Source organism: Gekko japonicus, unplaced genomic scaffold, assembly GCF_001447785.1.
Source record: "Gekko japonicus isolate JY-2015 unplaced genomic scaffold, Gekko_japonicus_V1.1 scaffold179, whole genome shotgun sequence".
In the NCBI taxonomy this organism is placed as follows: Eukaryota; Metazoa; Chordata; class Lepidosauria; order Squamata; family Gekkonidae; genus Gekko; species Gekko japonicus.
The window spans coordinates 819,225-832,890 of NW_015160213.1; the positions used below are offsets into that span (position 1 = coordinate 819,225).

Here is a 13,666-nt window from a genome sequence, read left to right on the forward strand (position 1 = left end):
CTGCTATGTACGCAGAAGTTTTCTACTGTTTTGGGGCACCTGAAATTGTAATTTTTAAGCATCAACGTAGAGCTTGGTGCATTAACACTTGTTTAGTGTTCTGAATTAGTCTCTCTTATAAATGCTACAGTGAAAGACAGAAACCCTCTTTAAAGAACTAACTTCAGGATGACCCACAACCTAACTTCAGGATGACCCACAACAGGTCAATTGTTCTTTGCTTACTAGCCCATTCTCTGTACCTCTTTGCCAACCACCAAACAACATTGCATTTTCATTAGTAAAAAGAGGGGAGCTTATAAGAACCTTCCCCATTTTGCAACGCATGAGACTCACATGCAGGAAGCACGTGTACGAGGAACACTTAACCCAGTTGGGAAGACAGGTCTTAGGTGGTTGAATCCACAAGGGACGTCAGCTCAAGCTCAATTAGGGCCAGGGCTTTTTCAGCCCTTGCCCCAGCCTGGTAGAACAGGCTCCCACTCGAGATCAGGGCCCTGCTGGACTTATCACAGTTCTGCAGAGCCTGTAAAGCAGAGCTGTTCTGCCAGGCTTTTGGCTGAGGACGTTCAACTATTCTGGCCTCCCCTGTTCATGGCCCCTTCCCAATGCCCTGCTGCTCTAGACAATACTATTTGGGTACTGGAGCATCCTGGGGTACCTACGGTATATCCACCTGACATATACAATATCGTTTTATCTACTGTTTTATTGCTTTTATTGTTTTGTGGATTTTATGTTGTAAGCTGCCCTGAGCCCACTTGTGGGTGGAGTAAAAATTAAATCAATCAATAAATAAATAATAAAAAAGCAAAGTTTGCGGAAGGAATCTTTGCCACCTCCTTAGTCATTCTGCAGCCTCCTAAGAGGCTGAGGGTTGGAGGATCTGCAAACAGTAGGATGCAGTGCAGAGCAGTACAACAGGCAGAGGGGAAAAATCACACCATTCCAAAGGGTCCTCTACCCTCAGGAATGACTTTCTGAGCAGCACAAAGGAAGCCAAACATTCTTTTGTGAACTGTACTTTTCCAATTATAGTCGGGATGTAGCCCAAGAGCAGTATTACAAAAGGTGGTAAAGGAACAGAACAAAAGCAAACAACCAAGTGCAAATCCATCAACAGTGCATGGTACAGCAGCACTTCTGGATGATAAGCAGTCAGAGAAAGTATCTCAATGGGGCAGGGCATGGCTCATGTACATACTCAACAGGGAAGAGCTTGACATGAATATCTCCCATGCTCGTGTGGACAATGGCACTATCAGAAACTCTTTTGGGCCCTTCGGCTTGAGTGGCTGCCATAACCTCTTCTTTGGACGGTTTCTCATTAAATACATCTCTGTCAGAATCTGCACTCTTCGTGTCTTCTGGTTCACGTTTAGTAAACTGAAAGAAAAGGCAGTAGCATCTTTGTTTCTCACACTTATTAAGTTGGAATCACAGAGATGGAAGGTATCCCTGGGATCATACACTATAACCTCCAAACCAGCCTGATGCTTTGCTGAATTGCTTCACTTTCTACCTAGTCTTCTTTCAGGTTACGAATTGCCTCTTGTCTTATTCTAAGAGAAAAAGATTTTAAAGTATCAAAAGACTATCAGTGTATCTCCTTCCCCCACCAACTAAATTCAACTTTTCTCTGAGCACCACATGATTATTACTTCTTGACTGAGAATGTGTCATCTTGATTTCATCATGTTTAAGGCTTTTTTCTGCCTTTTAAGAAGAATGTAACATTCTACAATTGAACAAAATTATTCTACATGTGCTCTAACAAGGGCTGAGCAGTGATGTCATTTCTCTGACCTTGGAACCCCATTTTTGTTGTTTCAGTCCCAAGTCTTGAAACAATGCCTCCCAATGACAATAACAGGGCCCATCTGTGAAACAGATCTTTGGACCCTTGTAGCAACTTCCTGAAAAGGTCAGGAGAGCATGCTGTGGTAGCAAAAAAGAGAACTTCAATGCTAAGAATTATTAGGAAGAACACAGAGATTCAAACAGAATACTGTGATGTCATTATAGAAAACTATGGGCAACCTACAAGCAAAAAACCTCAACCCTACTCACTCCATCTCAATAAGCTGGGATGGGGAACTAAATGAGGAAGCCACTAAATTCATAAGAAACATTGTCTAGAGGGGTCCAAGGTCTAGAAATTATTCTAATGCAGAAGTGATTATACAGGGCTTCTATTATGAGGATGCTTCTTGGACACTTACATTCACAAAAGCAAAATGGCATGTACAAAAACCGATGTCAGAACTGGGACCAAGTTCTATGATACAAGAATTGTCTAAGTACGAAAGGTCAAAACAAGCATAGAAAAGTTATACAGGAAAAATAATTAAGACATTAAGTATAACCCCTACCATATAAAATCTGTTCTTTTTGAAGGATGTGCATACTATGGTTGGATCTGCTTGGATATTCTGGAGAACAGGATTTTCGGATGCCTTCATTTCTACAGTAATTGCTGCACGGTGCTTCTTTGCTACACCCTGGAACAAAGCCAACTGCATAACCCTGATATTTTCCTGTTTACCTAGGATTCTCACACATCTACAACAGAGGAAATAAAAATTCAAAGTCATAATTCCTAAATTCTGAAGTCATCATCTATTCCACTACCCGTGAAACCCTAACAAGACTACTCTGCAGTATTTCAAAAAATTCTATGTCCATTCCAATTACTTATAGTATCATATACCTGGAGCCCTGCAATAAAGTTTGTCAAGACAATAAACACTCCTGACTGCCCCAATTAGTCTGGAAAGTCTTCTGCGTATATAAAAGACAATAAATGAACCATTAGACTAGATTCATTCTGTGTTAGCAATGAGACTCCTTTAATAACATAGTCAGCATGCTGTAGTAGTTAGAGTTGAACCAGGGCCCAAGCTGAAATCCCCATTCTGCTATGGAGGCGTCCTGGGTGACAGTGGGCCAGTCATACACTAGGTGGTTCTTAATAAAAGACAAAGAGAGGATTCTTTTGACTAGTATTGTAAATTATTTCAACAGGTCATAAAAATGGCACTCACTCTACCAGCAGATCAGCTGCCACTAGGTCAAGTCAAATAGCAAACATAAATCAGGTACAATGCTCCCTCTAAACTGTGGAGTCTTGGGAGCAAAAAATCTACTTTGTGAGCTACTGGCATTAATGTTGTGAGCGAGCGATTTGGCTACTGCATAAATTAGTTTGCTCTGGAGCCATCCTTCCTGAGCTAAGACAAAGATGCATGAGCTGGAGGCTAAAAAACTAAGCTCGCTCACACTAACTCAGCTTAGAGGGAACACTGGTCAGGTGATGCAATCCCGAATTTATATAACATCACATACAAAACTGAAGTACAGCACCTGAATATTTATGTGAATTTTTAAAATGTTTACACTGCCTTTTCATACAGGACCTTCAATGTGGCCTACAAAGTCCTTGAAAACCATGTAACAGATTATCAGTGCAACAAAAAAATCTCATGGCAATATAAAATAGTTGTAGACATCGCAAAATAGTGAGAGTACGTAAGACTTACCTGTTTGTTTCTACATTTATGACTTTAATTCCAAGCATTGTCCCATAGAGCACAAAGTGTCCCGTTTCATCAAAAATGATGTTAATTAACCTTACAGCGTCAACCTTTTCTAGCTCCCGCTCCACAGCCATTCTCCGTCCAAATTCCATGTCTGGTAGCTGTTGTCTCATCTGCTGCAGTTCAGTAAACATCTACAGAAACAAGGTATGAGTGTAACTTGACCTGGATTTAGCCCAACAAGAGCAGCACCCAAACCCTCAACTATATTATGGGATAATAATTTCTACTGGTTTTGGTGCAGTCCAATTCCAGGGATTTCAGTTTAAGTTACACCTTTGGGTGACAAGAGTGAAAAACTTGGGAAACTCCGTTTTATTATTTTATAATTAACTTAGATTCTTAGTTGATTGTGTCATTTTCTGTCTCTGATTTTAATGTTGTATATGCCATTAAAGGTTTATTGATTGATCTTTGGGTGACTGTTAAAAGGGATATTTGCAGTGGGACTCCACATCTGCTTAGATGCTCAAAAAGCTCTTGAATTTGGAGGTTTCTATGCACAAGCAGAATCATATGTACACATGTAATATCTATACTAAACTTTTTCTCAAATGAAATGACAATCTAGGGATAAGTTACACCAGGGGTGTCAAACATACAGCCTGTGGGCCGGATCCAGCCTGCGCAGGGCTGCAATCCAGCCCAAGAGCAGCTAATTCTGTGCTGCTTCCTGCTTTTAACATCGTAGCTCCTTCTAGCCAGTCTCTCTTAGTTCTGGCTTCAGAGGAGAGAAAGAAAGCCTTCCCTCAATTGACTGAGGGCTCCTTCCCCCCCCTCCTTCGACGATGAAGGGGGAGGGATAGAGCCAGGGGGGGGGGATGGTGTCTTGTGGGACTTTTAAAAAGACTAGCAACATTTTATTCCAGGTTTAAGCATACTTTTTATTCAGAGAAAGGGATAGAGGGAGCACACCAGAAAAAGAGAGAGAGTGTGTCCTGTGTTTAAGACCAAAAAAACTTTTTATTCCAGGTATTGGGGGAGGGGGGGGTCCTGTGTTTAAGATAAAAAAACATTTTATTTCAGGTATATGAGAGAGGGAGGGAGAGTCCATCCCAGGGCACTTAGAGAGATCCCCCTTTCCATTTCTAACAGATAAGGAGGGGGAGAAACCTAACAGCACAGTTTGCATTCCTTGTTAGTGATGAAAGGGAGCAAGAGTACAGCAGCACCTTAATGACCAACACAATTTGTGGCAGGGCATGAGCTTTCATGAAACACTGCGGACTTCTTCAGATACAGCTGGAATGTGAGTCCCAATGTCCTTATATCTTGGAGAGTGAAGTGATTTCAGGTGCCAAAAGACAACAGCAGGCATTGGTAATTTACTTATTTGTTAGACTTTTACCCTGCCCTCCCGCCAAAGCGGCTGAGCTTCATGATCAGTTGCAACTCAGCAGTTTCTCTTTCTAATCTCCCTTTGAAATTCCTTTGTAAGAGAACTGCCCGGGAAAGTTAAAATGTTCCCCCACTAGTTTTTGAATATTGTGGTTTCTAATAGTAGTAGAAACTGTAAGAATCCAGTAGCACCTTTAAAGACTAACAAACCTGTGGTAGCGTATGTGCTTTTGTGAGTCTGCTCAGTTCTTCAGACTTATTTCCATTTATTCTTTGCATCCTCCTGGACTGAATCCTCCTGTACCAAATTGAGACCTAGGTTTCCTATCTCATTACCAATGCTGATATCTCCATGCCTCTGTATATCACACCAATGCTGATATCTCCTCTCTGCATATCACACCTAATCCAATCACTCCTGCTATTGCCATTCGGCATCTGAAATCATCTTGATAAAGTTTATATCTCTGGTACCTTGTGTTACATTTTATGGCACACATGGCCCGGCCCGACAAAGTGACATTTATGTAACAAATGAGTTCGACACCTCTGAGTTACACAATCAAAATATAAACAGCTAATGAAAGCTGTTACCAGCCTACACACTGTATGGTAGTATTATACCAATCTGAAAGTGAACCATATCATTTAAAATAATGAGCACAGACAGTTAATCAGTTAACATTCATACAGTAGTCTTCCAAAAGCATGGTTTTTAAAAAATTCTTTTTGAATTTAACACTAGCCATTTTTATCAGAATATTTATTAAACTAGTGGGTCAGTCGTTTTTGAAGAGCATAAATAAAAAAGTCAGCTTCTTTGAATTAAACGGCTGGCACTCTAACATGGAATATATTCTCTTTCGACACACACACATTAATGACTGACTAATTTAAGTAATAATCTGCACCTGTAAGTAATTAATGTGGAAATAAGTATTAAAAACTTACACTCAAGGATTCATCGAAGACCCTCATAAGTTTTCCTGTCAAGAATCTGAATATTCTGACTTTTCTGTCAGAACCAATGGTAGCCATCTTTTTACCATCAGGTGAGAAACATACACTGGTAGGGTACGCTTTACACTTAGCAAATTCATATAAGTCTGTGTCTGTTTTATACTCCCAGTTCACATTTTTGGGAAATTTGTATTCATGGGAAGGTCCAGTCCAGTATTCAATCATTCCAGATTTGTCAGAAGATACAATTACTTTATAGACAGAGTTCAATCGTATCTGAGTAAGAGAGGATGTGTGGAGTTTATCAAAAACATGAAGAGGCTGATTATTTCCTCGTCCATCATATATGAATATTTTTCCAGTAGTTTTCTCAGAGGCTGCAACAGAAGATATGGCATCTCCCGGGCAGTAAACCCATTCACACTGACCTGGGTAATAGCTGGGGGGGAAACAGAATAATCAATTTACAAAAAAATTCAATTCAATAATAAAAAGCTGGGTGAAGAATGGCAGAACTATCTCAAGGCATCAAATCAGGCTGTGCATATGCCTTCAAGTTGCTTCTGACTTCTAGGTAAAGGTTCCCTTGCTCGAAAGCCAGTCGAATCCGACTCTAGGGTTGCGGTGCTCATCTCCGTTTCAAAGCCGAAGAGCCAGCGCTGTCCAAAGACGTTTCCGTGGTCATGTGGCCTGCATGACTAAACACCAAGGCGCACAGACCGCTGTTACCTTCCCACCAAAGTGGTACCTATTTATCTACTTGCAATTTCTTGCTTTCGAACTGCTAGGTTGGCAGGAGCTGGAACTAGAGATGGGAACTCACTCCGTCATGCGGCACACTCGGGTCTTGAACTGCTGAACTAATGACCTTCCACAGCCTGCAGTTCAGCGTCTTAACCACTTGAGCCACCACAGCTCTGACTTATGGCAACCCTATTAATTAATGACTTCCAAGACGTCCTATTGTTGACAGCCTTGCCCAAGTATTGCAGACTGAAGGCCATGACCTTCAGGTTAATGACTACCAAACAGATGACCTTAGGACAGTCACACACACTCAGCCTAACTTACCTCACAGGGTTGCTGTGAGGATAAAATGGGGAAGGTCTCCATTGGCAAAGGTTTAAATGAAGTAGATAAACACATAAAATAGCCACAAAAAAACGTTGTGTATGCATATCAGGCTCACCTCAGTTAGTCTCCATTGGCAAAGGTTTAAATGAAGTGGATAAACACATAAAATAGCTGCAAAAACCCTGTTGTGTATGCATATCAGGCTCACCTCAGCGTGGACATATAGAGCAAGGCAAGAGCAGTCAATCTTAATACACCCCAATAATTTGATATAAAATTCATTGTAATAATTTGACTAATCAAGTTTTCTCTAGTGACCTCATCCACAAATGTACCCCAAAGCCCTTGACAATCCTACAAGGAGCCTGTCAGAAAGTAAAATGACTCACCCAAGTTTTAGCATATTGATCATGTCAAAGTTCACCACATCAAAAACTTTCATTGCTTTGTCATCCCCAACAGAGCAGAATAACGCTCCTTCTGAGCTAACCGCAATGCTCTCAATAACACCTATTGGAAAGAAAGCCACAGCAAGAAGAGCAAAGGAAATTATTTCCAAAGAAAAAATTAGATTTGCTTCACAAAAACCATCCAGCAAAACTGTAGCTGCATATAAATCATTAGGAGGGGGCCACTTTACAGTCTAAGGTGTTACGCCTGAAGATGCTGCTGCTTAAGGCTAAGAGCCAAAGATCATAAAGTCTGTGCGTGGAGGGCTTCTGAAGTGCTCTGATTTCACTGTAGCTCCTTGCATGGCATTACTCACAACTCTGGAGTGTTTTTCGACGGGGTGAAGGAAGAAGATAGGCCTCTGAAGCCTGGCTGCATATCATAGAAATGGCTCACACATCCCTCCTTTTACAGCCTGTCCTTGAACTGACATACCAGTCATGTTTCCTGTCTTAAGCAATGTGAGTGACAAACCTAACAAAACAATCCCCTGATGATTCTAAGCTTCTTTTCTTGCTCGATAACACAGACACAGAAATAACTGAAATAACAGCAAAGTTTCTCTGCAGTGCCATGGCCTGATAAATGTTATGATGAATTAGGTTTTTCTTTATGATGATACTCTGTGATGTTACTCGGCAATTTTAATTTGACTCTGTGTGTACTTAGATTACTGTTTTTTTATTTATATGCCAATAAAAGGCTTTGGATTGACTAAGGGTATAGTTAGGATCCCAACGCTGCACTAGTTCTTTCATTGTGTTATGAAAAAAGTTTAATGACAAAATTACAGATTTTACCAGTTAAAATTTTACATAACAAAAGCTGAATCTCTCAATATCTAATGGCATACAACAAACACAATTATAGTAAAGAATGTTTTATTAAGCCTATGGTACAGTAGCTTATGGTACAGTAGTACATATGTACTGAAAAGACACAGAAGTGGAAAGATATGTTCTACAAACAAGATGCAACAACACACAGAATAACGTACCTAAATGGCTACGGAAGTGTTTAACAAATTCAATCCCTTCTTCTACTTTCTTCCAGAATTTGACATGTCCATCATGGCTGGCTGTTATTATAAAATCTGTCCTGCAGATACAAACACGTAAAAAAGGGGGGGGCTTGGATTAGAGAGGATGCTTTTGTGCACCCAAACTGCTGTGTTTACCTATACTTCTGCAAATGGAAATTCAGGTGACTCTGATTACTGGTTCTTAGGGGTGGCTAAGCAAGCTTCTACACAAGGATACAAGACATGGGGAGGGCAGAAGCAGTAGCCATTAGGAGGATAATCAACAGCTCAGTTGCTACTTAGAGTAAGTGTCTACTTCTAGGGTCAGCACCTTCTCAGAGTATCAGAGGAACACAACAGGAGCATGACTGCTGAATTACAGCATCATTCTGTGAATGGCTCCTTTTAAAAGAACTGAGATGAAAGGCAAGTAACAATGTTCATTACATATGTATTCCTAGATTAATTTCATAGGTTTGACTGCCTTACAATATTCTGCAAATATGAAATATTTTTAAAGAAATGCTTTTTAATATATATTTGGGTTGTTTTTTTAATTATTTATGGATTTGGCTGTCAACTGGGTTGGGATTATTTGGGGGCTTAAAAGGCAGAGTGTAGATTTTAAAGATAAACCTCAGTTATTTATCAAACCTTTTAAAACGTCTGTAAATGCAGAAAAAATGGCCAATAAGTTTTCAAAATGACCCATGGCATCAGCTACTTTTAAATTGTTTAGGTTTTCTTTTATTTTAGGTACTTCTTAAAACTGAAATGATTATGTAGAAAAACGTTTCACATGCTCTTAGCAATATTGGCCATTGAGGTCCACAGCAGAGTTTAACATTCCTTTCATTCAGAGCTTGGGTGCGTAAAGGTCTTTGGGTCCTCCTCATTCCTCATGAGTAGGCATGCTACCCAAAATGTCAGAAACATGGCTTATTGACACGGCTGATATTTTCCAGACAGGTAGCAAGGTTAGTCCAGCGCAGCAAAATAAAATAGGAGTTCACTGGCACCTTGAAGAATAACAAAACTATCCCAATATGAACTTCCATTAGTCAGAGCTCACCTCCAGCACATACACCAAGTGTACCGTTTCACGCTGGATGAAGTAAGGTCTGACTCAGAGCTCAAGATGCAATAAATTTTATCAGCCATTGACATGCTGCTGGATTCCTATTTTATTTTATGCAATGTAGGCATAGATATAATCATGCCTAAGACAGAACCCTCCCATCTAGTAATCTTTTAACATCTGTGTTTTCTCCAAAGATTTCCCTTGGGGGCACAGCTGTCCTAGGCAGCCAACCACATATAAGGTCGCCACGATCTATATCCCCCATTGTGGAGTTTTATCCTTGACATTATGCTACATTGCAGAACCACTGGGATTGTCTCTAAAGTATAATGCAACAAGAAGATGACCCCTTGTGCCCACCCTAGGGGCAAGCTCCAGAAGAGATTGGAGTTTGTCCACATTGCGCTTTGCTTCTGAGGAAGGTCAGTATACAGTTCAAAAGTGAATGTGATTAAGAACTTACAGAACGCAAAGGTGGCTAAGCAAAACACTAATAAAAAACTCAGGAGAACAGGGAGAGGGAGGGGCGGAAGCAGAGATAGAGCACAACAAGCGCTAGTGCAGACTCCCCCCCCCCCAAGCTTAGAGCTGCAGAGCACAGCAAAGAATCATCCCCATAGCTGTACTGTGATTCAGAAACATTCCAAACAGTCCTAAAGCCTAGAGAACAAGCAAGGCATCATCCCTACAGCTGCAACACATTTCTGTGACATTCTCTAAGCAGAAACACTTCCTGAAACACATGCCTCAGGTAGTATTTCAATGCAAATAAAATAAAATACTTACTTAGTGCATACTACATGTGTGATGACATCTCTGTGCATGTAACTACGCTCATACATTGAAGCACTGGGAAGGTTATCCAGGTAGACATGCTCAAATTCAAGAACTATGAATAAAAAATGATAAACATTTTGAAAGTTACCCTTTTCAATTTAAAATAGACTAAACTTGACAAGTTTCTCTTTCAGCAGTAAGAGTCAATATAAACAACATTCATACATCTCATATCCTAATGTTAGATTATTTGATCTTAGAAGAAGAAAAAGGAGATTGGATTTATACCCTGCCCTTCACTACCCAAAGGTGTCTCAGAGTGGGTTACAAACTCCTTTCCCTTCCCCTCCCCACAACAGACACCCTGTGAAGTGGGTGGGGCTGAGAGAGCTCTGACAGAAACTGCCCTTTTTCAAGAACAGCTCTTATCAGAACTATGGCTTGCCCAAGGTCATCCAGCAGCTGCAAGTGGAGGTGTGGGGAATCAAACCCGGTTCTCCCAGATCAGAGTCTGCACACTTAACCACTACACCAAACTGGCTTACCTTAAACAAAAAAGGAAATGTATGTTAGATTATTTACTCTCTTTCATGACAATCTTATTTATTTGGAAGTAAAACCCATATTTCAATGTATCCAACTCCATATTATTATAGGTTTATATCACAGAATCATAGAGCTGGAAGGGGCCATTTAGACCATCTAGTCCAATCCCCTGCTCAGTGCAAATCAGCCCAAAGCATCCCTGACAAATATTTGTCTAGACACTGTTTGAAGACTGTCAGTGAGGGGGAGCTCACCACCTCCCTAGGCATTCAATTCCACTGCTGAACTACCCTTACTGCAAAAAACAAAACAAAAAAAACCCACCCTAATATCTAGTTGGTATCTTTCCAAGCATAATTCAGACCCATTATTACAAGTCCTATACTCTGCTGCCAACAGGGACAGCTTCTTGCCTGCCTCTAAATGACAGTCTTTCAGAAACTTAAAGAGAGCAATCATGTTCCCGCTCAACCGCCTCTTCTCCAGACTGACCACTCCCAAGTCCCTCACAGTCTTTCCTCATAGGGCTTGGTTCCAGGCTCCTGATCATCTTCATCCTCCTCCTCTACCTTTGCTCCATTCTGTCCACATCCTTTTTGAAGTGAGGCTTCCAGAACCGCACACAGTACTCAAGGTGCGGCCTGACCAATGTGGAAATCAGCAGGACTATGACATCTTGTGATTTAGATGTTATGCCTCTGTTCATACACTCTTGCACTAGCATTTTTTTACCAATGCATCACAATGACTGCTCATAGTTAGGTTATAATCCACCCATACCCCAAAATTTTGTTCACACACGTTGCTACCCAGAAGTGTGTCCCCCATCCAGTATGTGTGCATCTCATTTTTGTTACCCAGATGTAGAATTCTGCAGCTCAGCAAGAAAAAACTCAGCAATAATTAAAACACACTTTCTTATAAAGATTTTTAGGGATCATTACTAGAATAGTAATGGTGTTTGTTATATAAATATCAGCATATTGAAATCTATTTTGCTATCTGTACAATCATCTCAGTTGGCTTACAGAACTAGTACCTAGTACCTCGCGAAGAGTCAGACTCGACTGTGCGACTGAACAACAAACAAAACCTAGTTCTCTCTGACAGAGCAAAGCCTATACCTTTACTGTAGCACTTCAGATTGCAACTGAGTGATTGCTTCCCTACATCAAAGAATTCCCTGTACATTGAAATGAATTTGACATTTATTTATTTATTTATTGGAGGAACATTCAATCATGTGAACTTTGAAATCATATTTTAAGCTTAGGAGCTCTCAAGCCTCAAAAAATATTAAGCAATGTATTTGTATAATGCATGCAAGAGTATACAAGGCACTACAGTCTAAAAGAAATAAAACTGTATCCAATGCCCTGGAAACACAGCAGTTAAGGTCCAGACTAAACTAGAATACGAATGGCTTTCAAGATATGTTAATTCTACAATCTGGATTTGGCAGATCAAGGGCTCTATGGTTAATGAAATGTCAGTGCTATTGCTCTTATCAACAAAAAGAATGATCTGCATTTTATACATAGCTTGCACCCTATCTTAATCATGTTTCCTCAGACTAATGTCAACAGGACTTACTTCCTGGTATGTGTGCAGACAATAGTAACCTTAACTCGAATCAAACACTGCAGCAGTTTATACACAATGATTGCGCACACTTCCTACATCCTCAGAGAAGCATGTCACCCACTACACCATACTTGTTACTGGACATTTAAGTCTGTAATGCTATGTACCCTTACCGAGAAGTAAGTCCCACTGAACTCTGTGAGACTTACTTGCAAGGAAACATGCACATAACAGGGCTACATCCTGTAAATGCTCGCTTGCGAACAAGCCCCACTGAACTCAGTAAGGGCTTATTTCCACGTAAACATAAACAGGAACATTCCACAAAGGGATGTGTAATGATTTCTTGTTTTGGTGTGTTTCTTTAAATGTTTAGTTTGACTGCAGTAATGTAAGGAGAGTGATAGAGGGAGACAGATGGGATGTAATTGGCTGATGACTGAGAGTGTGGGAGGAGAGGTGTCTATGAGGAGATTCTGTGTGTGGAGTTTGGAGAGAGAGCATAGTCTGTGTGACTATGAGAGTTTAAGTCTATTCCGTTTGCATAAGACAAACAGTTTAGCCTGTGTGGCTATATATGTATGAGAGAGAGAAAGATTATGTATGAGAGAGAATGCCTAAGCCTGTCAGAATGGAGTTTGGGAGTTTGAGAGACTGTTTGTGACACCAAGCTTTGCCAGTAATATTTACAAGTTCCTTTCTTCAGCAACAGTTCAAAATAACCAGAAACCTATTTTGTTCTTTATTAAATAAATCAATTTTTGTTTGAACTTATCCCAGGAATTAGAATAGTCCTTCCTCAGGACCACATAGTCCTCTGAAGTGCCCAGACCCTGGGTCATTCTACCAAGAGAGCTATTTGGAATTTTTAATTCCTGGCGGCAGCAGAAATCTACCAGAGTGTGGTTTAAAAGTAAAACAGTCTCCCCAATAAGCAAGGACCTCACAGGATGTCCCTCACAGTCCTCCACCCTTACCCTTTCGCTTTTTCACTTGCACAGCCTCCCCAGGCAGAGGGCCCACCCAGCGATCTTGCTCATCTTCCTTCTCTTCTTCCTCCTCATGATCGTCGCTTTCTTTTGCTGCCTCGCCTTCGACATGCCTCCTCTTCCGCTGGGATTCCACGGACGCCATCTTGGTTTTACGTCATCTCCCTGCGACGACAACGACCCCCCCCCCCGTGGCTGTTCTTAGCCTCAGCCGCGGCCGCGCAGACAGTGACGAGTCATTCTTCCTTAT

The 13,666-nt window shown here is 40.8% G+C and overlaps 1 protein-coding gene across 1 annotated transcript in view; it reads right to left on the bottom strand.

The window, feature by feature from the left end:
- PPWD1 (peptidylprolyl isomerase domain and WD repeat containing 1) overlaps positions 1 to 13,561 on the bottom strand; it is an 18,403-nt gene extending 4,842 nt beyond the window's left edge. The window contains exons 1-9 of the mRNA XM_015410178.1: positions 13,405 to 13,561; positions 10,307 to 10,409; positions 8,416 to 8,516; positions 7,358 to 7,478; positions 5,886 to 6,333; positions 3,540 to 3,730; positions 2,373 to 2,562; positions 1,205 to 1,386; positions 1 to 39 (exon numbers count right to left, since the gene is read on the bottom strand). Of these exons, the coding sequence (XP_015265664.1) occupies positions 1 to 39; positions 1,205 to 1,386; positions 2,373 to 2,562; positions 3,540 to 3,730; positions 5,886 to 6,333; positions 7,358 to 7,478; positions 8,416 to 8,516; positions 10,307 to 10,409; positions 13,405 to 13,561 (1,532 nt within the window). The remainder of the gene's footprint in view (positions 40 to 1,204; positions 1,387 to 2,372; positions 2,563 to 3,539; positions 3,731 to 5,885; positions 6,334 to 7,357; positions 7,479 to 8,415; positions 8,517 to 10,306; positions 10,410 to 13,404) is intronic.
- Positions 13,562 to 13,666: the final 105 nt, after the last annotated feature.